The 27,038-nt window shown below is 33.6% G+C and overlaps 1 protein-coding gene across 4 annotated transcripts in view; it reads right to left on the bottom strand.

Moving 5' to 3' along the window:
* The window catches only part of LOC128989674 (chloride channel protein 2-like), an 89,391-nt gene that overhangs the window by 25,291 nt on the left and 37,062 nt on the right, over positions 1 to 27,038 (bottom strand). Inside the window, exon 1 of one of the 4 annotated variants that reach the window (XM_054411647.1) lies at positions 2,496 to 3,165. The exons of the other annotated variants lie outside the window; for them this stretch is intronic. Coding sequence (XP_054267622.1) covers positions 2,496 to 2,741 — 246 coding nt within the window. The 5' untranslated portion in view covers positions 2,742 to 3,165. Of the gene's footprint in view, positions 1 to 2,495; positions 3,166 to 27,038 lie in introns of those variants that run through there. 4 annotated transcript variants of the gene reach the window in all.

Consider the following 27,038-nt stretch of genomic DNA (forward strand, 5'->3'; position numbering starts at 1 on the left):
AGCCAATTCTAAAGAATAAAATATTGGTCAAATGCACTCAAATGTGTTCAACGCAATTGAACGCTGATGAAAGGATGGTTTAAAAATGTAGCATACATTCTAATCACTTACATAATTAGTACACACTTTTGACATACCATTTATTTTACTAAACTATTGGCTTTAAGTGGAAGGATGTGTCCAAAAAAAGAAAATACTCATGGATTAAGAACCCTATATTTTCAACTGGTAGGTAAGCATAAATATATTTTATGCTGGGTTCCAAACCACGTCAGAAGTCCCGTGCATTCAACCAAGTCGCTTAATGGTGGAAGAAACCAATAGATACAACCTACAAACAACTTTCTTAGAAGAAACATTCAAATTGCTCTCAGAAGAAGGAAGAAACCCCCCACTTAGATAAAGCGTAATTGAGAAAATCGCTCCCAGCAAAACTGGACTGTAAACTTGTGGAAATTGTGGCTACAATTAGTCCAACACCAGCGCCGGCACACTTGAGTGTTAATCCATCTAGATAACGGGGATAAGCCGTTGAACATGGATCAATTAATAGAAGTGTGATAAGTTAATTGATTAATATTTTGTAGTATGCTCCTATCACAAGTTCAAACATAACTGGATAAACATACAAACCCGAGTATAACATTTATTGTGATTGTAATCTATAAGGGTTGGATAAGTGAAGTTCATAGAAGATTTTACAAATAAAGCTAGTAAATCGAAAAATTGTTTTTGAGTCTGAAAGAATATTTAATTTTCACGTAATCAATGAAATGTGTCAAAATACAAATAAAACTATATACAACAATTTGATACTATTTTCACGTAGTTGATTGCAGAAATTTGCAACGTTTAGAATATGGCGAGTTAGCAAAGCGAACTAGCTAACCTGAAGGCAAGTGAGCGCAGCGAACGAGCTCTAACCCAAAGGTGAGTGAGCGTAGCGAACAAACTTCAACCAGGACGTGATTGAGCCATGCGAACGAGCTCATCTTCAAAATTAAGAAGTTGAACGGGGCAAAGCCCGCGGGTACAGCTAGTTTAGTATAATTTGGAAATATATTTTAAGAAAGCAACGAAACTTTTGGTAATGTTTCTAAGTATATGATATGATTGAACCACAGTAAACGAGATATAAAGAAACTACTATTTTTAAACAAAATGTTTCTCAGATTCCAATGTAGGGTATCATATTAAACTGTTAAATTGAGTAAAATCTCAAAAATCTAGCAAGAATTTTCAGACGTCCACCCAAGGAGGAAATTCGCGAGTGGGTCTTCAGTTTCTGGAAGAAATAAATATTTATTGGCGATGACAAATTACAGACCAAGGCGCGCTTGGACTTGTTCCAGCAGTTTGTTGTGTTTGGTCTAGAGTTTAGCAAATCTTCTGAGGCCGAATAATAAACAAAACCTCTCTCAACTCTTTGCGAAAGAGAGAGCATTCCTCTGTCAGACTATGAATAGACTCGTTACGTCAAATAATATAGAATCACGGTTACAAAAATGCAAATAAAACTATTTGACAAATTTTTTTTCGAGCGAGATTTTGCAAGCTTCTCGTACTTGATTGAAAATATGTTAAGATTATTTTGTATATTCAAGAATCAAAAGGTACTTCACTGGTTTATTGTGTCAAAGGGTTCACCAAAGAACCAATCGAAGCTATTCGATATCAAAGAATGAACAATCCAGAGAGTAGTTAAGATAACTTTGAAACTAAAGAATACAGATCAAGCTTTTTTAATTAAATTTGCTGTCCTATTTGACTGACCAAAGTAAATTATTTTCTCATGGTCGTATATCTTATAAAAATATTTTTAATTATGGTATACAGTATCAGATATCGGATTTATTCTTTAATAAAAGGGATTAATTAAAAAGATGAAATAAGAAAAATGGAAGATGTATGGATTAACACTGTTATGCCATTACAAGTAGGTGGGGGTGGTTTTGAATTGTTAGCCTATTTGAAAATGTGTAATTTCATTTTCACAGCATATTTTTCGGAAATTACATTTTTTATCAAGGTCAAATCAGAGTTAAAAACAAAAACCGAATATTTAAACAAAAATTTCAGCTGTGTATTCTCCTCGTTTATTTAAATAGTTGTGGATACGATTAACGCGTATTTCAATTATCATAAAAAAAAACACGATTTATCGTAAAATAAAGTAGTCAAGAGATGAAGAATTCTTAGAGCTAATCAAATATACCTATTGGACCACCGCAATAATAGATCGGTTTCACCAACACATACATATTCTCTGTTTTCGTGTTAAATACATATAAAAATTAAAAAAGATAATTGAAATCAGCCTACATCCTTGTGTCACTCCTTAAACATCAAGTTTATGGCTACAATATACTCCTGGCGTTTAGCCTTAACCAAGCTGGGAGGGTAACAAAATAAATCCTGAAGTTTCCACAGCACACCTTACTTGGCCAAACCCTAAAGCATACGATAGCTTCCAGCACGCCACCCCACTCTCTTACCGAGTCGCTGGGCTCATATTCAGCGTAGGGGTCGAGCAGCACGGGAGCCTGCGAGGGCGGAGGACAAGGGTAGAATCCTGATAGTTCCTGCTGCTCCAGATACCGGCGACTCAGCAGCGGGGACGTAGGCACAGCGCGTCTCCTCAGCTTGTATTCAGTCAGCAACCGGTCAAAGTCGTCCCACTCGGCGTCCCCTTCCGACCCGTCTATCCCGGGGATCTCCTCCTGGACAGGACTCAGCGGCATCCTGGAGTCCGGGTGAGTCCTGTGGATCAAGTCCTGTAGGAGAACCACTAGGATTCGACAATCATGGATTTGCGGTCAAAAGCGTTCATTGCACTAATGGGAACGCGGTCAAGATTGATTCTGTAAGGAGAAACTACGTGAGTCAAACAGTTAGTTATAGACTTAAATGCGAGGCTTAGCAATAACAACACGGTTTGCCAAGAGAATAACTGTAAAAACAGAGTATGTTTAAAAAGTCAAAAATCTTGACCCGAAATGCAAGTTAACTTCCAATGTTAGACACAACAGTTCTTGAAGACGCACAGATGTCTCGACAAAATAAACTGAATGGTTTTGGCTCGTCAAAAAACCTTCCACAAAATACTTTAACATCCAGTTCACAAATTTTCTATACAATAACACAACTATGGATTCACACCAAAGACTCTATGAGGAACATCGGAACGTCCGAGAACACTATTCGCACTGCTTGTAGGACACAACTAAGCCCAACACTGCAATTTGCCGCTTCAGAGACAAGGCACTTTTCTCATTGGTACAATTGGATGATGAGTTCCCTGCAAAGGATGTCGGTCGTCGCGTCCGGCTTCTAGGATTTAACCTGCAGCCGCGGGGATAATTGTTGGAATCGGGTTTGTTAGACTTTCCAACAAGAAATGAAAAATATTGCAAAAAAGATAAATATGACTAGGAAGACGAGCTTTCGAGAGTTGTTAACCATTTATACGTTATTAGTTTTAATCGGGCAAAAACTTGAGAAATCCTCTAATTCGGAAAACATAATGGTTGGTTAAGCACTTGAATTGAATTCATTTTAAAGAACATATCAATTCGGCAAAGTGTATGCAATATAGATACACTTCTCCAGATCGGAGTAACCTTTTATATTTTACTAGGTGAAACCCGTCGAAATCGACGGTTACTTTCAAGGCTTACGCTAATTCATCTAACTGCGATAAATTGAGTGAAATTATACATATTTTGAGCATTTAGCATTGTTTAAAGATCAATAAGTGTAAAAACAATAATGAAATTAATTGCGTTAGTTACCAAATGTGGTTGATCATTCAACAAATAAAATATTTCCCATACTTTGGAATACCTTTAAATAGTATCAAAATCGTATTGGTGGATCTTTTTTAGTTAAAAACTTCCCAGATTTCATCAGTGTAAAGATTAATCTATGATTTTATTTGAGAGATTAACATCTGCTTGTTGAGGAGACACGTTCTAACTTGAAAGGGAGGTCTATCCGTCACAGTGTAAGTTTGATTTTTCCTTCGTCACGTCGCATCAGTTCATATCGTACTTCTGTGCCAATGAATTACTCTCTAGTATAGTTTTAAGAAATTGGCTGTGGGGATATCGTACTTCTGTGCCAATGAATTACCCTCTAGTATAGTTTTGAGAAATCGGTTGTGGGGTTAATTTTAAAGCTAAAAGACACTTCTGCACTTGTATTATTTTGTATTGTATTACACAATCGAAGATTTTTCCAATGATTGAAAACATGTATGACAATAATCTCACGAACCTATGATGATCTGTCTAGAATAATATGATAAAATATAGCCAAAAGAGATGAAAAAGGCAGACACCAACCCGTACAATAGATATAAGATAGTTCAATAAGAAATAATTGTTAAATAAGAGTTACTGTGATAAAAGGATTTTCCACTGATTTCGTAATGGAACGTTATATTGCAAAATATGACATGATACAGAAGAAAATCAATTTGAAAATCAGAAAATAACATTGCAAATACTTCTTTTGGACAATTAATTCAGTAACTCCCAATAAATGTGTGTTGTTTAAAATACAATTCAAAAATTAACAGCTGTTTCATTAAAAGGTATTATCCACATGGACAAAATGTAAACAAATCTGTGGAGGGATCTTTAAGGGCTTCTGGGGCAGAGCCCTAACGGGATTCACTTAGTTTTTATTTTGGTAACTCATCTAGAGACCAAGACCTTTCTTTGGACACCTCTACCAAGTTTCTACGCCCAGTCGTTCTCTCAAATTAATGGAGACAAAGTTTCCAATTAAATATTTAGATTCCTCCATGTTAATCTTATGGGAGAAAATCCAACTTTGATGGAAGATCCTGCCCAAACTAATAAAGATTTCAAAAAACGAAAAAGACTTTGCAAAACTACAGATCAGGGCCATTCATTTGACACTTTAATCATCAAAATCAGTCCAAAAATGAGGGAGGAGTTCTGTTTACAAAAATCGGCTTAGCGTATTATATATATAGATAGATAGTCATGTGAATTAACATCTTAAGGTGTCGTTAGATTTGAAACAAATTTATCTGCTTTTGCTTTGGCGCAGGCGAAACTCCTGTAATTCACTATAGCTGCACAAATGTTGGTTTTAAATGCAGTACAATATAGACAGGTTATGCATTAAACACCTGGAAACGACCAATAATAAACGAGTTGCACGTAGATGCTAAAATTGTAAATCTCTATGGAGTCCATTAACTTCAGCGGTCTTTGACTTGGCGGGAGACGAGACAGCGCGTGTGACAATGTCAAGGTCATTATTGTTATCACTTCCGGTCGCAGCATTCAGCATCCAGTGCTCTCTCACGCTGCAGCATCCGTTATCAGCAGATCTGTGCACGAGCAGCAGCTTCTGTGCAGCATGGCGCCTAGTGAAGCTGGCGTTAAACCGGTTCAAACTGGGTTGTGTGTTGATGAAACAAAAACTACAGAGATTTAGAAGTTTTCATTCATGTAAAGGCTATTTATTACACGTATATATATAAATCCAAACATAGAAGAATGAAAACAACAAACAAGTTACGCTGTCTGTGGTCAAAAAGCTTTTATGAGCTGTAATTGGCCCCATACTCAAGAACTTTGGATTACGAAAAGGTTTTACAAAATTATAAAGGTAAAACTATTAAAGTAAAACTTATGAGATTCAACCTTGGTTTTCCTGAACAACAAAAATTGAAATATGGAAATAAAGTACAGATTGACCCACTATTTGTATATATTTTAACTTTTTATGAATATTGTAGGTGATATTATGAATACTTTGTAATAACTTATTAAATTTAAAAAAGGAAATGTATATACATTATTTTGATTGTTTTATGTCTGCCAAATACAAAATTTAAATATGCAGTACTGTTATAAAATTAAAATCTAGTTACGCTTTAAATTTATAAGCTGGAATATCATACAACACACCCCGCTATAGAATAGCTTATGTTAATGAGTGTTTTTTTTTTGTGGAAGAATGATTTTAAGTCATAAACGATCAGTCAGGCAAACACGTCTTATTATCACTCTTTTAAGGGGGGCTTTAGTTGTGGGGGTGGAGGGGGGGTGATTGCAGGCGCCGTCAAAACACTCCCCTTCTCAAGTCTGTCCATACAAAACGTGTGTAGGCGATATAAACCTTGCACAACTAAAAATAATCACAATCGGTTTTAATTAGGCATAAATTTAGCTTTAAATTAGTTGCAAAAGTGGTTGGTTTGTTGAAAACTTGTAGAGTTCAAAGACCAAGAATTCAAACTAATTGGTACTAGTTTACATGTTGCTCAAATTCGAGCAATTGCAAAATATTACCTAGAAGTTATTTCAAAACGAATAACAGTCATATTTACAATAGTTTAAAAGAGTCAACTCAAAGATTACCGGTGTGTAACTCAGACCATGTTAACTTCGTTATTGATCAACCTAAAGCATTCCGGCCGGTTTTCTCACTCTCAAAATGCCTCGCTCTACAGGCAACACAGATCATTGATAGAGGGTCAATTGAGAACGAATCGTTTTGGGGTAGTGTTAGGGCGCATTTGTAATCTAATAGTTGAGATTTTCCAGGGTCAGGTGCTGACTGTGATGAGTTAAGCCTATTTCGCGCCACCTGTAGCTGCGGTCGTTATCACGATTACGCCTCTTGTCCATGTTTCTTTGTTGTCGCGTCGGAGGCATTTAAAAGAAAAATAAAACAACAAATAAACAAATTATAGCTACACGAAACAACTATAAATGCACAAATTTCAGTTACAATCATGCCAACTCGATCCGTCATAGCGACACAAAACAACGATAAATACATAAATTTAAGATACAACCATACTAACACAATCCGTCTTGGGGGTTATGTTTACACAAACTCAAATAGTAAATATAAATGTACTCAGTCCAGTGCGTTTCGTTGAATTGAAAAATAAATAACAGCAATTAAATTATACAGCTGATCAAAATGTAAACAATTATGTTCTCCATAAGGATAACATGGGAACTTTAACAGCCACTGGGGCAGAACCCAAGGTACTTTTTCAAAAATGTAAGGCCAGTTTGCAAATCTACGCGACACGCTCTTTCCAATGAGACGTCAATTGATAAAATCGGTTAAGAAATGGCGGAGGAGTTCAACCGACAAAGTTTCATGTAGCGTATTAATTATATAGATTTACTGGTTTTTAAACGTTATTTTAATGAGATAGTTTGTATTTGTCATTAAACCGTAGTACAGTACAAGTACAAAATTATTAATAAGTCAGATTATTTTTTAACATTACGATTCTGCAGTTGTACAATTAATTGATCCCCATTAGCTAACTAGAAAAGAAATTGCATTTAAAATTCAAATCTCAAGTTAATATATATTTGAAGGTAAATATTAGTTTTCTGACTTTTTTTGTGTTTGTGATATTAGTTCAACATGTTGAAGTATTCTAAAATCAGTGATAAATTAATTTTTGAATCCTTTAATTCACTAGTAAAAATTATAGGCACCATTATTTTTTTTATTAATAGTGGCCACTCTTTTATTATCCTATGCACGTTTGGCTTGTGTGGCATATTCGGGTGTCTTATTATGCGAAATAGACATAGTATAATATACAAACTACTGTACTACTCAAGAACAAAGGCAAACAAGTTCTCATAGGGATAATTAAAAAATAATTATACGAGGTTTTCCTGAAATGTAAAGTTTAAAAAACTTTTTTTACTACTCCTCAGTTTTAGATGACTTACGATAAAATCATTCGTAACACATTATAGATAATTATTTATATTTCCTTTCATAAGCAATACATATTTTACAATAACGATTGAAAAGTTGGTTTTAATAGCAATATTGCAGTTTGGGGTAACATTCGCATGGAGAGTTTTGAATGATTATTTGAAAGTATTGGGGACAGTTTTACGAAATGGGATTAGCAACGCGTCTAGGTGCTAAACATATTGCCACATAGGTGTTACAATTGTTCAGGCCTAAAAACAACCCATTTTCTAGTTGAACAAACAAATGATAATTAAGAACATTGGGTTTAAACTGAATAACACATAAACGAAAACTTCCCAACTTCCGCAACTTCCTGGTGGTTTTTTATTAACTTTTTTCTTATTAATTGATTAATTTAAATTTAATGCGGGTTTAATTTTCTTTACCCATGGAGTAAAACTTTCGATTTAAAATGCAATTTACAGGGTTTGCTAGGTTTCAGGAATATTTTAACCACAGTATGCAATTCGGAGGGAAGTAAGCAGTAAGCAGCTTTGTAACTCAACGTTTCAATTTTGTAGAAATTAATTACGTCTGAATTATTTTCAGTAGTCTCTATGATTAGGCCTACTAAAAAAATAAACCCAATTCCAAAATGAAATTGTGCTGCTTGAACTCGCGTTCGGCAGGTTCAAAAAAATCGATGTTATATTGAAAGTTTCGATGTGAACCGATATAACTCATTTTCTAAACCCGTAGATTTTCACCTACAGATTTTTATTATTTATACAGTTACACTGGTTACTCGATGGTTAATGGAACAAAATGTGGTTTTACAGGAGGAACATGTGAACTAACTCATATGAATTAACCTATCAAACTTAAAAGGAATTAGGTCGAAACTGATACAAACCATGAAATAAATGCTGGACCATTACTACTGCATTGTATAATATTTGCAATGTTAAATTAAACCAAACATTAGATTAAAAGTTTTAAGTTTGTAGGTGAAATAGACTGCAAGGGCTGAGGTCGGGTTAACGATCACACAAGTATAATGACAATTACCTCGAGTGATGCCGAGGACATCGGCAAGCCTCAAAGCTACGTGTAGCATTGTTACGCGGGATGGTTAGGAATGTTCAATAACTGAGGAATAACATTTCTCAAGTTGCAAAACATTGCAGACTGTATACACTCATGCTTCATCGAGTTGAAAGTTCAACTTGTGGTTTTTTGCAGAGAGATCCAGAGATCTATGATTTTGGAACAATTCTCCTCAAATTAGAAACGTATTTTTGGTTTAGGAGGAGGACCTTTAAATTCAATGGGACTAATCACCTCATCAACGAGAAAAATTGTTACTGGTGGAATTCTAGCGATAGTTGACTACTAGTGAACTAGCTATTATACAGGACTAGAGAAAAGAAGATCATTAGGATTGATGTGATTTTGAAAATTTATTGAAACCTACCTGAAAAGTATGATCAATTTCGGGACTAGGCCTACCATCACAAGGAAATCCTGACTAGCTTTTGCCTTATTCTACCCCGTTTTATAATTAAAAATTTTAATATTTCAGATATTTATCATTCAATCTTTTAAACTTGGTATCGTTTGACAGGGAATTAAAAATGCAAAATATAAGTGTTCTTGAAATTTTTTCATAAAAATCAGCAATTTCTGAGAAATTCCAGTTTAAAAAATTAAAATTATCGCCATATTGAAATTTTCGGTTGAATCAAGATGAACATTTTTTTCTCACAAGGGTCTCTTCTACTTTAACACACGTACCAAGTTTCATAAAGATCCGTAAAAAAATGTAAATATAAAAATGTACAAAATACAAAATGGTGGATATCTGGTTAACGAAGTGATTTTGGAAAAAATGTTATTCTTGATTTTCTCTTTATTTTGACGCAAAGAATCAGTACGTAAATTATGTTCCCATCTTTATTGAATACCCTGTATTGCGTTGTTATTTCGTTGCTAGCATGGCAACCCACAAGGTCCATGTTATTATTTTTATTTTTCTGCACATCTACAGAAAAATATCTTTCTAACAATATGCGTAGTTTTTCCCTGCAAAGTACACAAGCTGAGAAAAAAGGTTTTAAAGAAACATGCTTGCCTATTAATATATAGATAGGTTATATGTATATGTAGAGCAAGTGATTTAAATCAAATATAAACAATTAAGATTTATTAAGATAATATAGATTATTTAATATTTTTGCCAATGAGATTAATAACTATATTCATGGTTATTATCAAAATAGAAACAGAAAATGTTGAAACTTTACTTATGATTATAAAGACAAATGTCCCAAATATCGAATAGCAAATTAAACGCTGTGACCGTGGACGAAGCTGATGAAATATTACATAATTTGTTTCTTTTGGGCTTATAATAAACACCTAAAACACCCACGTCCATGAAGCAGACTCAAAATATAAAAATTAGCGATTTAAAGGGGCTTATTTTGTATACTTAATAATCTGTACAAAATCACATTTATCTTTAATATTATGTTAAATACAAAAAATAACACAAAATTGTGTGAAAAGCTACTTAATTAAATATAACGAAAATCAACTGCGAATTATTTAAACGTCACAAAACTGAATCTTAATGGACTGTTTAAAAACCTAAACAAATCAATAGGTAAGACCTAAAATTAAGAAATAAATTTGGTACAAAACTATAAAACTAACAATGCTGTTCACCTACATGGTCTACGGTAAGTGTGAACTTATTAACTAAGCCATGTTAACCAGTAAGAATCAGTCAGTTAACAAGTTAATAGTTATTACGCAACATAGAACACAGCACTAGTATGCTAATTATCTTGTGGCTAACTAGCCTATTGACTGAGCATGAAGGTTCTGGGACACTTGATTTATGAGTTACTTTTGACTATTATTTTTATCTTTACAGTTTTCTACTGATATCCTGCCCACTTTGAAGATATTATACAAATATATAGTTTTAGTTTTAGAGAGCGGTTATTTCGTCTAAATGAAGTAAATTGTCAATAGTTTTGGTTTTGTTAATTTAATAGCTTTGCCTTCACTGATTGAAAATGTTACGTTAAAAATATTTAAAAATAAAGACACTGATTTAAAAAAGTATGCAATGTAGGCACACTAATAAATCGTAAGTCTAATATTAAAACTTCAGCTTTATTGGATTCGTGATCATTTTAATTTTTTAAAATTTAACCAATTAACTCACATTAGACAAGAAATAATGCAAGTTATGTTTATTAAACTTGTTGCATGACTAACTCAATTTTTGTTATGTAATCACGAAGAGGTGACGTTTGATAATAATTATTATAAACTATATCAACATAAAAACATAGCTGAGGGGAATGAAAACAAGGGTCGAAGTAGTTTTATTAGGCTGATAAGAGTACATTTCTATTTAAAAATTGAAAGTTAGTGTACATATTGTTAATACAGACATTGGTCTGTTTATAGAAACAAATTGACAACCTTCATTTTCATGCCAAGACCGGATTGAATACCTAAATGTCTTGTTACTTTTCATAGCTACGGTTGCGACTTAGCGAGTTTCATTTGTCCGTCTCCTATTTTCTTGTAAAATATGTATAAAACTTACTACCATATTGAATTAATCAATTTGCAATAATCATAATGTTTACGTTACGATATTGTACTAACATCTTATTATTCTATGCCCCTAAGCAAGTGACACTTAACAGATTTTGTCGGGGTACAGTGCAAAAACGTAGACATACAAAGTATGATTCTCTTCAGGCTAAGTTTTCGTACACATTCAAACGTTGAAATTTATCTCTGGCCAAATCCAGAGGAAGCTTCCATTCATAAGGAAAACAATGTAAAAATACCAAAAATTACTAAATATTAAAACTTATATTTCTCATAGTTTGACGTCACAACCACCAGGTGACACTGAAGGTGAGTTGTGACTCTACGCTAACAAGCTGGTCTCGTCCTAACGACCTTTTACTATATCAAATTAGCCAACTAGCACATCTTTCAAAAAGTAAATCACCTCATTAATTATAATTCTGGCGCACCCAAACATTGTTTTATGATCAAACAGGAGCAAATCCAATATTCTGCGACCAATTCTTTCCGTAATGTCCTCGTTAATCAATGATTTAATGAATTATTCGTTTTGGAAGTAGAACGAAAATGCGAGTCGTAATATTTTTGTGATCAAAACATCCCTTAGATAGAAGACTATTGTAAGATGTGTTTATGTTTTGTTTAATAATCAAAATGTATCAGGAAAATCTAAATCATCCCAACCAAACAGATTAATAGCCTCATCAACTTAACACCCAGTGAACAAGTAACACTACACTGGAGAAAATATAGGAGATCTCAAGGTTTCCTATTTGTGCTTGATACTGTATGTATAAACTCGGAGGCCCTTCTCAAGAGATAAATATGTATTTTACTCATCTCACGACATCGGGTAGAAATATATGATTTACAAAGTGTCACTAACACATCATTTTACGTAGTCAAATGAAATCAAATCTAGACAAGAAATCTTAATCAAATCAGTGTTTAAATACATTGTTATTGGATTGTTACATAATATGTGTAGGTTTTCATAGCATTGAGTGTTTAAATGTATTAAAATATCACTTGATTTTTATGTTTACACTTACAAGAATGGCAAAAAACGGCAAAGCAAGTCGAGAACGGCCACCCAAAGCAACGGTGGGACGAGATGACTCGCCTATTTTCGACATAAATGTAGAACTGAAATGAGTATAAAGATTTAATGAAAAAATGGTTTACTACCGAAAAACTGAACAGTTTATGAAAACCGTGGATCACTGCAATAGCTATTTTGTATCGAAACGAGCTCTGGTAGTTCAGGCGGGTACAACGGCATTAGTTTCAGTCCTATATTGATATCACAATCATGACATAGTACTGTATTTTATATGTAACAAAATAAATAGTGAAAATATACAACCAACCGAATTCCTTCTTCATCAGAATATTTATCGGATAAAATAAATTGGTTCAATTTAACGTTACGTGTTCGTTGATGAGATTGAATAGCCTGTGACTATGATGGGAGGATATTGAGGATATGTTGGGGACTGCGTTGACGTTTCTGTGTTAGACAGGACTATGTAACATGGTGTGATGGAATTATATAAACCTGGTTAAGTCATACAATGCAATCACTTAACCAGTCTTTTATCAAGTTATTTCTAAATCAATCACTGTGGCCTAAATCACCTTTGAAAATATTTTTAGATAGAAGTTGCTACTTAATTTAGCTCTAAGCACTGTTTGTTAATGATATGTGTATAGTTAAATGCCAAAGTTATTTAAATTTAATTTATTTAGAACACGAACTCCATTAATTCAATGGCGTAAATAGAAATAACCTACTTTAAACAGTATACGATTTAGTACAACGTGGATGTATGAGAGTAAGATCGTATACTCTCCTTCAAGTAATTACTGTATTTTATATTAATTACGTAACTACTTCCGTAATTTAAACTAATGTCAGACAATTTGTTTAGTAATGTGATAAAGCTGTCCAAATATTATAAGCTGCAATAAGGGGGGTGGATAAAAAACCATAATGAAGATTAAACGTTAACTGTTGTGTAAGAACTACTTTCCTTTATACACACAATTTAATTAAGTGTATTTGAATTTAAACTTATACACTTTGTGTTATTTATAAAGATGTTTTAATCATTGTGGGTTTTCAAGTATTATCTTTTGTTACCAACACTTCAAACACAAGCTGGGTGATTGGATTTCCATGAGTGGATTTCCATGAGTGGATTTTAAAAGAGACTAAACCAACCATTGAAGACGAGACAAGTCATTCCATATACTGTACAACAAACTGTTAGAGTGAATTTCAAAAAGATAATATAAAATAATACGTTACATAGATTACGACTGAAAATGACAAAACGACACAATATTAGTCATGTTTAAAACCTCATTATTCAAAACTTATTTCACTTAAGTCTTCACTCTCAAAAACTTTCCGAGAAAAAATTTTCTCGTTTGGTTTGTCCACTGGATGATTAAATGCAAATATTTTTGTTAACAATCAACTACGCCTCTAATTTATTCACACGGTAAAATTAATTCCGCGCGGAAAGTTTTGCCGGTAGAGAATAAATTTGCCTCCAAGATGAGTGTAACTGGACGCTACAGACAGCCTTGGCGACGTCTGCATAAACACTGTAGGGGTGGGACATGCACGCGGGGGTGAACTATTGAAAATATTCGTAAAAGAAAATCTTTACTTAAATGAATTCGTTTTTGAGGGAGCATTTTGTTATGAATCTGATTTGCTTTCCTAGAACCGAAACATGTTGTGCTTACATATTTGGGGCATTTCTTTAAATAGGCATTTTTAGATCGTTCGAACTAGGCCTATCAACAATTTGACAACAATTTTGCTAGGTTTAACTAGGCAAAGGACTACTCATGGCAATAAAATTGAACTTAAAGAATTTAATCTACTGTTCAAACTCTCTTAATACTTTAACTAGTAAAACTAGTTTTTATAACAAAAATCGCTTTTAGTCGTAGTAAAACCTAAACTACCCATAATATTTTAAATCTATTACAAATCTGAATAACACTTTATACAGCAAAACATATACAGTACAAGCGAGAAACGGAGCCCCAACAAAGTTTAAAAATTAATGTAAAGCGAAAGCAATTTTTTAAACTGCAAATTTAACTCACCGAAATAAAAGCCGAGCACACAACGTCCCCCCATGCGCCGACCATGGTGTAGTTTGTCCAGGTATGGGTTCTATGGTGTTCCTATAGTGTTTCTATGGTGTTTGTAGCACAGAGATGGGGACATATCGCCAGATCAACATACATTAGTCACCTCGATTTGATGTGTTGCTAAATAAGTCTTATCGCTCGTTTTCCGATGCTATCAGTAGCGTAATGGTTATAAAATACGACACTTAACAAATTCAGATGTCCAAGATGACTATGGAATAAAGGGTTGTATAGTATTTTGAAAACATAATAGTTTAGTATATCAAATATAATTTAATTTAGAATGTTCAAAAATGCCCAAGCAAACGCGAATGGAGGGGTTCACAATTAATCGAGATGTATGAAATATGCGTAAAAAAGTATTACAAAATTTATAAACTTTATCTATATATTTTTTTTTAAACTAAGTAAAACGGGTTTTCTTGTGGTAATATATTTTTTACCATTCTATAGCCATTCTTTATTTATACAGGGTGAATTTTAAATGAGTTCTCCCCCTACTTTTTTCTACATTTCTTAAGATATCATCTCCGGACCACGTCAGATCATTGTTGAGTAGTAAGTACTTCATTTTGAGTGGGTATAAATTTTTGGCCGCCATCTTGGATCCGCCATATTGGATTCAAAGTTTTTTTTTCAAATGTAAAGGTAGGGTTGTGACCCATTATTTCAAACTAGAATTTTACGCTGATTACAATGCCGCAATTCGTTTTTAGAAATCTTGATCCGTTCTAAAGTTATGAGGACTTTTTATAACTTTATTTTTAGCGCATTTTAACATTGTGCATTTACAAACTAAGACCATAACCTCAAAATAGTGCTAGATAAAGATAAGTATACACTACCATTCATTGTCGACATATTTTCAATTGGTTATGACGGATGTAGTTTTTCAGCCGCCATCTTGGATCCGCCATTTTGAAATGTGATGTATTAATTTAAATATGAAGGTGGTGTTGTGACCCATCATTTTGAGATAATTTTTTATGCTGAACTCAATGCCGCAATCCGTTTTTCATTTGCATCTTTGGATTTTGAAATATTGAAATTTTAAATAAGAGAATTTTAATATTTCATCAAGAAAGCTTGATAACAAAAAACAGATTGCGGCATTGAGTCCAGTATAAAAAACTAGTTCAAAATGATGGGTCACAATACCACCTTCATATTTAAATTAATTGATCACATTTCAAAATGGCGGATCCAAGATGGCGTCTGAAAAAACTACATCCGTCATAACCAAGTGAAAATATGCCGACATTGAATGGTGGTGTATACTTTTCTTTATCTAGCACTATTTTGAGATTATGGTCTTAGTTTGTTAATGCACAATGTTAAAATGGGCTAAAAATAAAGTTATAAAAAGTCCTCATAACTTTAGAACGGATCAAGATTTTTAAAAACTAATTGCGGCATTGTAATCAGCGTAAAATTTTAGTTCGAAATAATGGGTCACAACCCTATCTTTACATTTGAAAAAAAAATCTTTGTATCCAATATGGCGGATCCAAGATGGCGGCCAAAAATGTATACCCAGTCAAAATGAAGTACTTACTACTCAACAATGATCTGACGTGGTCCGGAGATGATATCTTAAGAAATGTAGAAAAAAGTAGGGGGGGAACTCATTTAAAATTCACCCTGTATATTGAATACTATTGTTTAAATACTGCCACAATAGAATCCGCACTCTTTCTCTGGTTGTAATTATTTTGTGTTTTTAATTCCCCCTGTAAACATTTCTTTTTTTTTAATATTAATTGCTTCAATGTAATTGGCATATGCTGTTTCGTAGCAATATAAAATATAATAAATATGGTGTCTGATTGTCCTCCACGCATAACACAAATGACCAATTGAACGAAAATTATGTAGTTATATAATGTACCAACTACTAACAAAGGAATACTGTTGGACTAGACTGTCTTGGCGTCATCACAAACCTACAGGTAAATTTATGCAAACTTTGGGAGTAAAATAAACTAGTAGAGCCCCGTCGAAATCGACGGTTAATCTTGAGGTTTTATGTAAATTCAGCTAACTGCGATAGATAGAGTGAAGTCATTAAAATCTTAGTTAAATGAAGGGAGGATAAACATAATAAGTATGACGATTGTGTTCCCTAAAAAACGTGATTGATGAATTCGTTTAACACAATATTTCCTACCTTTTTATCGGCTTTAGGTTGCCCAAAAGGTTTTTTAAGAGTCTTATAATTGTTTGTTCATGAGTTTGTTTCATACCAAAGCCACTTTCACTATATGGGAGAATGAGTTCATATAATTAATCTATCATGTTACGGAAAGAGTCAATATTTATTACTAACAACTAATTCAATCTGCTTTAGGAAAATCATTCAGATTGTATCCGGATTTATAAGTAAATCTTCATCTTTGGTCATAAAAATACAGAATTTTATCAGCATATTAAATCAGTTTTTTTTTGTATTTGATAAAAATATCTGATTCTCTAGAAAGCAGTAAGATTCTTACTTCGATCTAAGCAATTTTAATTCCTTCTCTTGCCACATCGACCCATGTATTTAATCATCCTGTTCTTACTTGATAATTCATTAACTTATGGGATAGTTTCGCCTTGGCCAGATCTATAACATAAAGCTGTGCACGTATTTCGTGGATGGAATGAACCATAATTGTGGGAAATTTGATCACAAATCTTGAACATTTGCGGAACCAAATCCATAACCTAGTTCAGCCTTGGTAACAAATTATGCAAATGCGATTAGATGTGATGACACTGTTGTGTTTCCGAATGTTTTGTATGTAGTGAGGTTTAGATGCGTTGTTACATGTGTACAGCAAAGTAAAAACCCTGTACACATTCTTTTAAATACCTGAATTGACATTAGTTCACATACTTTACAAAAACCATAGATGAAACATACTCCGTAGTTAGTCTATTCCAAAACTTGAACACAGCTCTCATCCTCAACGTACTCATCTATGACACAATCTTTTACCCGATTGTCGAAAACTTTTATACCAATAAATGAATTTCTAGTGTTCTTTCTTGAATTCAAAAATGAATGGTAATTGAAAGTAGGCAGAAAAAGGCACGTGCCAACCTTACAATATATATTAGCTAACCCGATAAGGAATAATTATGTTCCTTTAAAATTGATATGTCACACTTATTTCATAATTTAAAATTTTCTAAGAGCAATAAAGCATATATCTTTGATAACAACATTTAAAACGTATCATAAATTCATCATTTTGTTGAAACTATAAAAAACTTGCCATGCAGTGGAGAATCAATTTAAAATCATAAATAATAATGTAAACATTTAATTTGACAGTTTCAGTAGACCTTTGAATACAATTTTAATATTAACAGCTGGTTCATTAAAAGTAGTGTACATAGCATTATCCATATGGTCGTAATGTAAACAAAATTGCTGAGTGAACTTTAAAGGCCTCTGGGGCAGAGCCCCAAGGAAATTTACCTCGTTTCTCTTTTGAGGGCTCACCTACAGACCAATACCATTCTTTAGACACCCCTACCAAGTTTCTACACCCAGCCGTTCTCTCAAATTAGCTGTGACAAAACCCCGTTTTTCTCCATAAGAATAACATGGGATGGAACTTTAAAGGCCACTGGGGCAGAGCCCATAGGGAATTTACCACGTTTCTCTTTTGATGGCTCATCTACAGACCAAGACCTTTCTTTAGACACCCCTACCGAGTTTCTACCCCCAGCCGTTCTCTCAAAATAGCTATGACAAAGAAAAACAGTTTCAAATTAATATATAGAAATTAATGGCATCAGAAAGGAGACTACTTAGTTACTATCTGCTTTGTTTACGTTTAATGGCACCAGTTCAACACTTTGAAACAACGTAATACAAATAATGCAATTTGATTCATTGTCATTCAACTAAGAACGCCTTCGTATTTTCTAGATATACCATTGATTATGGAAACTCTGTTGAGTGGTGTAACAGTAGTTATTCTGGTGTTAAATCTTGTTTAACATCTTAAGTACTAAATATTTATCTGTGACCATACATAGGTGAAAGAACGGGTAAAGCTTCTTGTTATTGAGAAAATAATCTAACACAAAAACTGTATGGGTTATTAAATTATTTTGTAGCTGGTTAGAACAAAATCAAAATTATACCGTTGAAACGTTGTTATGAATCGCATTTATACAATACTCATTTATATTTTGAGACACTATAGTGTACTTGTAACCTCCCTCTCAACTCGTATTAAAGTTGTATAAGTTGAAAGTAATAAGTGGTTTAACGATTTTGTATGTCTTCAAGTTAGGCCTACTCTAGATTTACATAAAAAGTTCCAAGATAACCACCCTTTTTGTTGTAAATTATTTAAAATCAAGCTCGACATTGTTTTCATACATTGCTGGGTTATGTTTTGCTACAAAAACAGACCTCGGAGGCATTCCTAAGTAAAATGGAATCATGAATATTCAGAATGCTAAAAAGACTGTGTTTGACATTTCCCACCAAACCTTGTATCCGGGAATCATCCGATAATAACAATAAATGCACTTAGATTTTGGAGGGAAAATATGTGTATGGTTTTTTGAAGGAGGGCTTCACTAAATATAATAATACTCTCTCTACTGGGGGCTCTAAGGTTAATACATATCAACCCAAGTAACAAGTACGGGTGTTTGGTCTTTGTCACCGTTAAAACGAGGTTGAAAAAATAAAAACGTTTGCGATCTGTTGGTTTTTGAACCGTGTTTCGCATTTCCAGATATGCAACAATTTTTGGGTTGGTACTAAATTTAGAAAACAAAATTCCCTGACATCTCCAGGTTTTCCAGGCTGACATTATACTTTTTCCAGGTACACCGTAAGTCGATATCAACCAATCAAAATCAAGAAATATTAGAAAAAATTTAAATATTTAACTCACTTAATCACTCCCAGATACAAAACTTGTTTCAAACTGTATACATATCGATTCCTCCCCAGTACCGATAACTAATTATCGATACAAAAATTTGCAGCAGTGCTTATGTCATTCTTTTTACCATTAGTCATCACCCTGATGTTTAGAGTAAAATGTACCATATCTGTAAAAAAGTAGTCTTTCAGGAGAGATTCCACAATTTTTTCATAATTCCCTGACTTTTCCAGGTTTTCACTGACCGTACCAACCCTGAATGTTATCTATAAATAAATAAAAAAGTAAACTAAATTAACGGATAGAAACATTTTTTTTATGCGCTACATAATGACATGTTTAAAATTAAATGAAAAATATGATTTCTTCATTGGCAAGTTTAAAAAAAAAATACGATAGGTTTTGAAAATTATTGTTGTGAGTAAATACAAATTAGTATAAATACATATAACCATATTATTTACAGTCAAAATGTACTGGTAAACAACTAAATGTTAACATTTCCTATAATATTTCATTTCAACGTATTAACAATTTGAACTTTTTCTACAATAGATATTCCAAACTAAACCATATTTATCATGGAACGTGGTGTTTGAAAGTTCACTGAACGAGATACTACGTTTTAAAACCTTTTACGATAATGTACAGACATTCTGTATATCTATCGATGATGAATTACGTTTGTCGGCGCTATCGACTTTTGAGTCACTGATAAAGAGGCGTTTAACAATTCTGGTTTCGAGTTGTTCTTCGAAAGTGACTAAGATATTGAGAATTAAAACATAACAAAAACGGTTAAAGTATAATTTTTAAATAGCTAACCTCAAACAAAAACAGGAACAAGAAAGAGTGAAGGATTATGAGACTACTTGGACTTTTAGAAAATACTCGTGGAAAATCTCACTAATATTTGTGAAGGTTTGTTTGTTTGAAGTTCAATCACGCATTAACTACTGGTCAGATTGGGTTGAAAATTCGTATGGTGATATCCCACATTCCCGATTAACATACAGACGTATTCTTATCTAAAAAAATCCTTTCTGACTCCATCCCAGTGGCTCTGGAGTTTCCCGAATGTTGTCAGCTCTGTTTCAACTACACAAGTTGGTTCTATGATATAAAATAGCATAAAAAATTCATAAAATATACCAATAGGGTGCACCACTAAAATTATTTTTGCATTTATGACGACAGATAATTTGAACCAACTAACAACAAAAAGCTGTGATATACAATGAGAACTTGACTTATTTTTATTGTTTAGTTGCAATGGTAGAACATTATGGCTATGGTAGATGTGCTATACTACATCATAACGTAAATTGAAGGAACCAAATTTTCTTAAATCGTGTCTTCTCCCATTTCAAGTGCAAAGCCAAGTATAATTGCAATAATTGCAACCCCGTACGAAGGACGGATACTCTGCTAGTACATAATATGTGTAGATCTTTGTAAAGGGAACACAGCTGATCCAAAGATTAGAACGCAAGCTGTTTGGAGACGTGGGATCAAATCTCGACAAACATTTACGAATTTAGATACCTAAGTGATGAAGTAGCTTTAAATTTACATAAAGCTGTAGCTTTACGTATCAAAACAATAAAATGGGGGTTTTTTAAGCAAAGATATTTCCTTTTTATTGGAAGAACTGCCGCTACTAAAACTTTCGTTAACTTATTTAACTCATTCTAACGGTACCAATCTGATTTGTTAAAAAAGTTAAACATTTAGCATGGAAAAAATATCATGCAGTGAGCAAAGCTTTGCCCCCTTCTAATTGACATTGCACATAATCTAGTGGTGCTCACTTTAAACTATGTCAACCTTACACACAGCTTGTGTATGTATAATCAAGGACGTTAATCTTAAGGTTTCACCCGCCATTGATTGTCATATGTGTGTCAAACGTGAGCGTGACACAATGACGTCATGACACACGAAGCTGAATGCAGCTGTGACACAGGTGACGTTCGTTACAAACAGCTGATTGCTAACCGATTATGGTGAATTATTATTAACAACTATGTCCAGTTTCGTCTATATTTATTTTTGGAAATACTTATATTATTTTGATAGCCTACAACAAATAGTTTTTTTTTAATGCAAAACAACACTTTTTTAAAACACCGAAATCTCTCAAAACTAGTAATTTTATCAGTCTCACCATAAAAATAAAGCAGGCCAAGTTCCCTTAGGTCCATAGCGCCTAATTGATAAGCAAAAACTTTTGTTTTGAATATTATCCAATTATTGTACTACAATGCACCATTTGTAAAGACGACTGAAGAATGAACCTAACTTGAGAAAACAGACTCTTCGAAAACTGGTAAAATATTAGCTCGTTCTTAAATCAGGATTTCTTATTATGAGCTCAATAATACTGGAAAAATGGGACGACATTTGCCATAAAATTTTCATAGGATCAAATCGAAGTAAGCTCTATACGATGATTTAAACTTAAATAGGGGTATGTGGATAATATAAAATAATATGTTTACCTAAAAAACTGTTAAGTCCTTTATGTAAGTACTTATATTATTTTATTGTGTATTAACGCATGCAAATTGGAAATGCTTACGATATACTGGAGTTGTCGTTTTTGCAGATTTACTGAGTTTTAATAGATTTGTATGAATAATCAATAAATTAACAATTTTAGTTTTGACATATATAGGTCTGCTGGTTTATTGATTCGAAACTTCACACACTTTCGAAGCACATTCTGTAAGTGGCTCATTTAATTATGCTCAATATGAATAAGAATTTGGCCACAGCTTGTCTATTAGATGGGATGTCTACTTCAGTAAAAAAAATCAATGATTGCAGTTAAATATAGTTGAACTGATCTACAGACTGAGTTACTGAAATTAATCACTAATATTTGTCATACAAACAAACTTTTCAACGAAGCCAAACTGCCAAGGGTAACTTAGCAGTTACCCGGCGCACGTTGCTGCGCTAACAAAATACATCTGTCTGTGTGAAAGCAGGTTCCTTAAAAACCTTTTCTCTCAACTCGTGTATATCGCAGGGGAAATATAAAAAAAATATTGTACTAAAATCTCAAGGAGGTCCACGGATGTCTACTTCAGCACCCAAAGCCAATGGTACGGTACCTGAGTGAGGTGGTATTCCTGCACGACGAGCTGGAGGCTCTGATCCATGCTGAAGCACTAATGGATTCAGCAGCTACAGAGCACTGACTCAGCACCCCCTGCTGCAGCATACCTCTGCTCACCTTACCCATTAAAGTATCCTCCCCGGTGGAATCCCCCGAGTCGACACTGTTCTCGAGTAGCGCAAGAGTTTGTTTTGTTATTGACTTAGATGACGTTGAGGTTAAAAAAGTCCATACCATATAGTCCATATAGTTTTTATCACTTGAGGTAACTAGAGTGAAAATCTAAAGCTTTTGCAAGTAGGTAGAAATATATGTAAATATTTAAATCATAATCGTATAATCGTGGGTTGTTTAAATTTTTCATAAATTGTGAAGATAATTATTTCAGTCATGGTAAATTGAAAATTTCTTTACTTCAAATTCGACTTTTTGCATATTTTATGCAAAATGCTTCAAGTTTTATCTCATAACAAGTAAAGAATATTTTGTATCGATGTACGAATTCAAAAAGTTAAATACAGATCCTGACTTCTTTAGAACGATATCATTAAACGGTTTTAAATTGTCACACCTATACTGCAAACGAATTTATCAAGCAATTCACATCACCAATTGAAACCAGGGTAATAAATGATTCATCTGAAATCCGACGATATTTCACTCTAAATACGTGACGAACACTATTCTATTCACATTTCAACACAGTCACAAAGATAAGGTTGAACAATCTATCACTGAGCTAGAGAACATCGACAAACCAGAAAACGTAACGCTTGAAAAGTTTGGCACAACTTTCAACACGACGTGGCTCAAACTGAGTGTTAACTGATAATGAACAAAGTGGCTATTGATACGTCTGAACCGTTATATTCCTAATAGAACTCTGCAGTTATGGGTGCCATAAATAAAAAATTTTATGAATATTAGTTTCTCAAAGATATGCTAAATCCAATATCCAATATGCCATATGAAATATACCAAGTATTTTATCATAGATTTGTAGCACCTGTGTCGGCACAGATAATATATCACAGTGAATAAGGAGTGGTGGGATGGAATATAATTAATATACAAAAAGCTAATATATATAATAGGTGCATTTATGACATTTTAAATTGGACAAATTAAGATGCCATCTCATTTGTCTTGTTCGCCAGATGTCCTATGTAGCTTTTTGAAAGAAAAAAAAACAAATACCTACAAGCATAAATTAAGCTACAAAAGACACCCAACAATCCTACAGTTATTTTTTAAACTAAGGATAAACTAGTTATACAATTACGTATAGGTACAAGGTATACAGTCACCCCATTTTGAAACTGTGAGTCAACGATATGGTCAGCGTAGTCAACAGAAATTTCCGTTATCTGTAATAAATCTTCAACAATGCACCGGACAAACCGTGTACTAAATGACGTATATAAGTATCTTGTAAGATAAACCAGAACAGTAAATAGAAGATCCTACTGGCAAAGGTTACGATAAATAATTCTCAACCATTTGCAGTTAACCCGCTAATGATGAAGACTTGGACAGTGATACGCTAAGATTTAATAAATACCAAAAAGAGTAGGCAATTGACAGTGAATCATAACTTGAGAAAAAAAACCTTTCATGAATAACTGATCGACAGCTGATCTGATAAGTGAGTTCGCGCTTGTCCTGTTGCTCCACACTTCACACTTGAACACTTATCAGGTGACGTGAGTGTTTATGTTATGCTATCCGCCCCTTGATACTCTATATCCCAGCTAATCCCATTAAAAGTCCCTTTTTTCCCATGCTATATTGAAATCAACATTTTGTATTTTGCTTAGTAACTTCAACATTACATTTTGATCCTGTACAAAATATCATATGTGGTTTACATACGAGTAGGCTAGCCATACTTGCCATACTGTTTGTACCTTTAATAACTTTATGTAATAGCATTGACTAATAGTCAAAGGTAATAGCTAGTTTTGTGATTGTAAGGGATAAATTATTTTCGTGGAATCAGCTTTAGAGAATCTTTGAAGCGGATTCTGTCCTTGCATAAATCTAGATTTTACAGAGTTGCTGTGTATTTATTGTTGTTTTACCAGTTTTAAACTGTGTTTAACAATCAAAATTCTCCAAAACTATTTTGATATTATACCCCATCTTAATAGAAACAAATATTTAATCATCAGAGCACCCAAACGAAACCGGATATGAATAACATGTGGAAAACGTTTTCAGGGTTTGCAATAGGATAACTAGGATAACACGTCAACTTGCACATTACGAGATCTAAAATGTTATTTATTTGCTTGTAAACCGATGTGTTGTTTGAATATAAACCGGAATATCCCACGGGTAAAATGAAAATCCCTACTAGGCAAACACGTCAGGAACTAAGGCGCGTGTACAACCCGAGACCTGAGCCTGCAGTGAAGGCCATCTCATCTTGAGAGGCGTTCATTCAGTAAAAACTTGTTTTGCATACACTCATTGAACTATGAATTGTTTGCAACTAACACTCCCATATTTTGGATCTGGATTTAGAATCGTTGATTCGGTTGGATTTTGATTAATCATTTGGTTGCTCTGTGTTCTCCCGATTTTGAGAAGAATAGTGTTGAAGAAATGGGTATCCAACAAATAAAAGAAGATACATATGCAAAAACCACAAAAATCTTTGCCAACATTCCTTGAGCCTTGGTAAAATAAGTCTTACAGAAGAAATAATTTCAAAACAAGTTTATTAATTGATTGCGACGATTCTTATACGCCATAATGTAGGAATTTGTAGCACAGTTTTAAGGTTTATGAAAAGTCTTTGCAATTTTGTATCCAATATAGCAGCAGTTGAAGCAATTTGAAATTTCCTATCTCATAATAAGTCATTTCATTCATATAATAGATTTCGACTAATTTAAGACACCTTGTAAATGATCTTTACCCTGAACGGTCGTTAGTGTTTAAAGCACAAATGTAATATTTTTACATAGTCTTGAATTTCTTGGTAACGTCTCTATCGATTTGAAACGCCGTTTCCCCATCAGATTTCTTGTGGCTGTTACTCCATACCAATGTATTCACCTAGTCTTCCAGCATTGATTCTTCAACCACTCCATTCAGCGCATACCTCGTGGTAACCGTAAACCTTCCTCGCAAGTCAGCCGATGCCATTGAAGAGTTCCAGCAGTTCCAGCTATGCTATGCTTGGTATTTCATTGAGCTCCGTAGCTACATATCAAGTTAACCTGCAGGTGTCGTGACTACCACACCCATATACAGCTCGTCAGCGGAATTTCCCCATCTAGACTCATCGATTCTCGGCAGACTTCCGATCCAACTCAATAACAAACAAACGAGTAAGATGATCACAGACTTGTTGGCAGAAAATTCGGATTGTAATTCAATCTCTAAAATAATGCTTGTATCGGAGGTCAGAAGAGCTTTCATGTAAGAATCTATTATTTGTGTGATTTGTATTTAATTTAGAAAGTGATTATGGCATGAGTGTATTACATCTGTTTAATTAGAATTAGTATCTTAAAAGTGTACAATATTTGCACGACTTCAACAGTTTTGTTAAGTACCTGATCATAGCTTCAGATTAAACCCTTTTGCAAACATATTGTTGGTCGAGTTTTAAAGTGTCAAATCATTATCCAAAATGGAAAAGATCAAGATAGGATATAATGGTCGTAGGGGTTCAAAACCAAATACACTTTAAGATTGGACGCCTTCACCATCGGATACGTAAAAATGTACGTACATTACAAAATCTCACTTAACGACGGATGGGAAGTTCCAGTTAACATGATTTGAATTTTCCCAGAGTTTTATCATTAAAAATCCCTTTGTAAAGAGTCTTATTATAATTAATATTATGAAATTAGTCTTTGACGTTTATCTATACTTTAAAGATGTTTCTTAATTGTTAGACAATCCTTTCAGAACAGAACTACAATGAAGAATAGAAAGCGTATAATCAATAAAGAAGACCTCTTTAAAGAATCGTCTGCAATTTTGAAGCACTCCGTATATCCTCCTCCCTCTTGAAATTGAAGGAGAGTCGACGGAGGAAAGCGAATCGCCGAGGTCACAGTTCCCGCCAATAGTTTTCACAGTTCCCGCCCAACAGCTGTCATTGATCATCAGCTGATTTGCTGATTAGTCACAAGTCGCATCTGTTGGTGACTGATAACGTAATGACACAGAATAAGGAGAGTCTGAAACGTTATTGTGTGGTAATACTGATACAACTTGTGATATCATCGAGGTGTAAATGTGTAGGCCTACTAAACAATAAAGTTCGTATAGAAACTTTCTCACATTGATAGTGGACCTTAAGAGCCCTTTTTGTTATGGGGGTTTTTTAAAGTTCATTTTGGCAATTATTTTAATGCCTATGTATAATTCGTAAACCTGCGATTTTCACAAACCTTTTAAATGGTTTACATGTCTGCCATACAAAATCGTTTAACTATTGGTTTATGGTTGAATTGTCAATTTTAAGTTGTGTTTTAGCC

Source organism: Macrosteles quadrilineatus, unplaced genomic scaffold (genome assembly GCF_028750875.1).
Source record: "Macrosteles quadrilineatus isolate MER2022 unplaced genomic scaffold, UCM_ALF_1.0 Scaffold_3__2_contigs__length_128488019, whole genome shotgun sequence".
In the NCBI taxonomy this organism is placed as follows: domain Eukaryota; kingdom Metazoa; phylum Arthropoda; class Insecta; order Hemiptera; family Cicadellidae; genus Macrosteles; species Macrosteles quadrilineatus.